Here is a 956-nt window from a genome sequence, read left to right on the forward strand (position 1 = left end):
GGCCGTGCTTACATTTCCCTGCTTGGGGCTGAAGCTGAAGGGGTCCCCCCCGATCTCCTGCATTTTCTCCTGCTGATCCAGCCTGTGCAAGAGGTCCTGCAGCCTCTCGATGTAGCTGATGGCGCTCCTCAGGATCTCCACCTTGGGCAGCCTCTGGTTGGGGTTCGCCACAGTCCGCCTTTTCAGAGCCTCGAAGGCTTCGTTGATCTTCTTCAGTCTCCTCCTCTCCCGCAGGGTGGCTGCTTTCCGTCTGTCCGTGGGGGCCGACTTTCTCTTACAAGTTTTACAAGCCCAGATCAAACACTGGCCGGGGCAGTGAGGGGGTTGTAGTCCCGGGGGTGCCAGCACATGCTCCTCTCCACTGCTGTCACTGCCGGCCTCTGGCGGCATTTGGTCCTGACAGGGGGACAAGGTGCCATCGCTGCCTGGGTACAGCGGGGATCCCTCTGCCATCTCCAGCTGCTGCAGGGCTCCATTCTCCCCGTCCAAGTAGAAGAAATAGGAGCCAGTTTCAAAAAGGTCCATCATCATGCTGTCCCTCGGCCTCTCTGCCTGCTTGAGTTGGGTGGCAGGCTCAAAAACACCCCGAGGAACAACCCAGATGGAATTTAATTAGTGCAGTGACATAAGTCCCCCCTGCTTTATATAGGAGCTGCTGAAACCCTATCCAACTTTTAGCTGTCGCGGTGCATCACCCTCCAAAACTGATTCCAGCCAGTCTCCTGGGCGCTGTCCTGAGAACATCTCCTATTTAGAAGGGGGAGGGGGGGCACGAGGGGAGGGAGGCAAATTAGAAAAAAAAAACAACAAAAAGGGAAACAAACGAAAAATAAAATTACAACCCAACTTCCCCCCCCATCCCGAAATCATCCCATGAGCTCGGGGTGCAGCGAAGGGACGCGAGGTGGGGGCTCGGGAGCCGCGTCCGGGCGCGGCGGGCGGCCCCGTCCCCGCTG

General features: G+C 57.7%; 1 protein-coding gene across 1 annotated transcript in view; it reads right to left on the reverse strand.

Moving 5' to 3' along the window:
- MYF6 (myogenic factor 6 (herculin)) overlaps positions 1-956 on the reverse strand; it is a 2,548-nt gene that overhangs the window by 1,295 nt on the left and 297 nt on the right. Inside the window, 1 exon segment of the mRNA XM_009327520.1 lies at positions 6-747. Within this exon segment, the coding sequence (XP_009325795.1) occupies positions 6-531 (526 nt within the window). The 5' untranslated portion in view covers positions 532-747.

Source organism: Pygoscelis adeliae, unplaced genomic scaffold (genome assembly GCF_000699105.1).
Source record: "Pygoscelis adeliae isolate BGI_AS28 unplaced genomic scaffold, ASM69910v1 Scaffold113, whole genome shotgun sequence".
Taxonomy (NCBI): Eukaryota; Metazoa; Chordata; class Aves; order Sphenisciformes; family Spheniscidae; genus Pygoscelis; species Pygoscelis adeliae.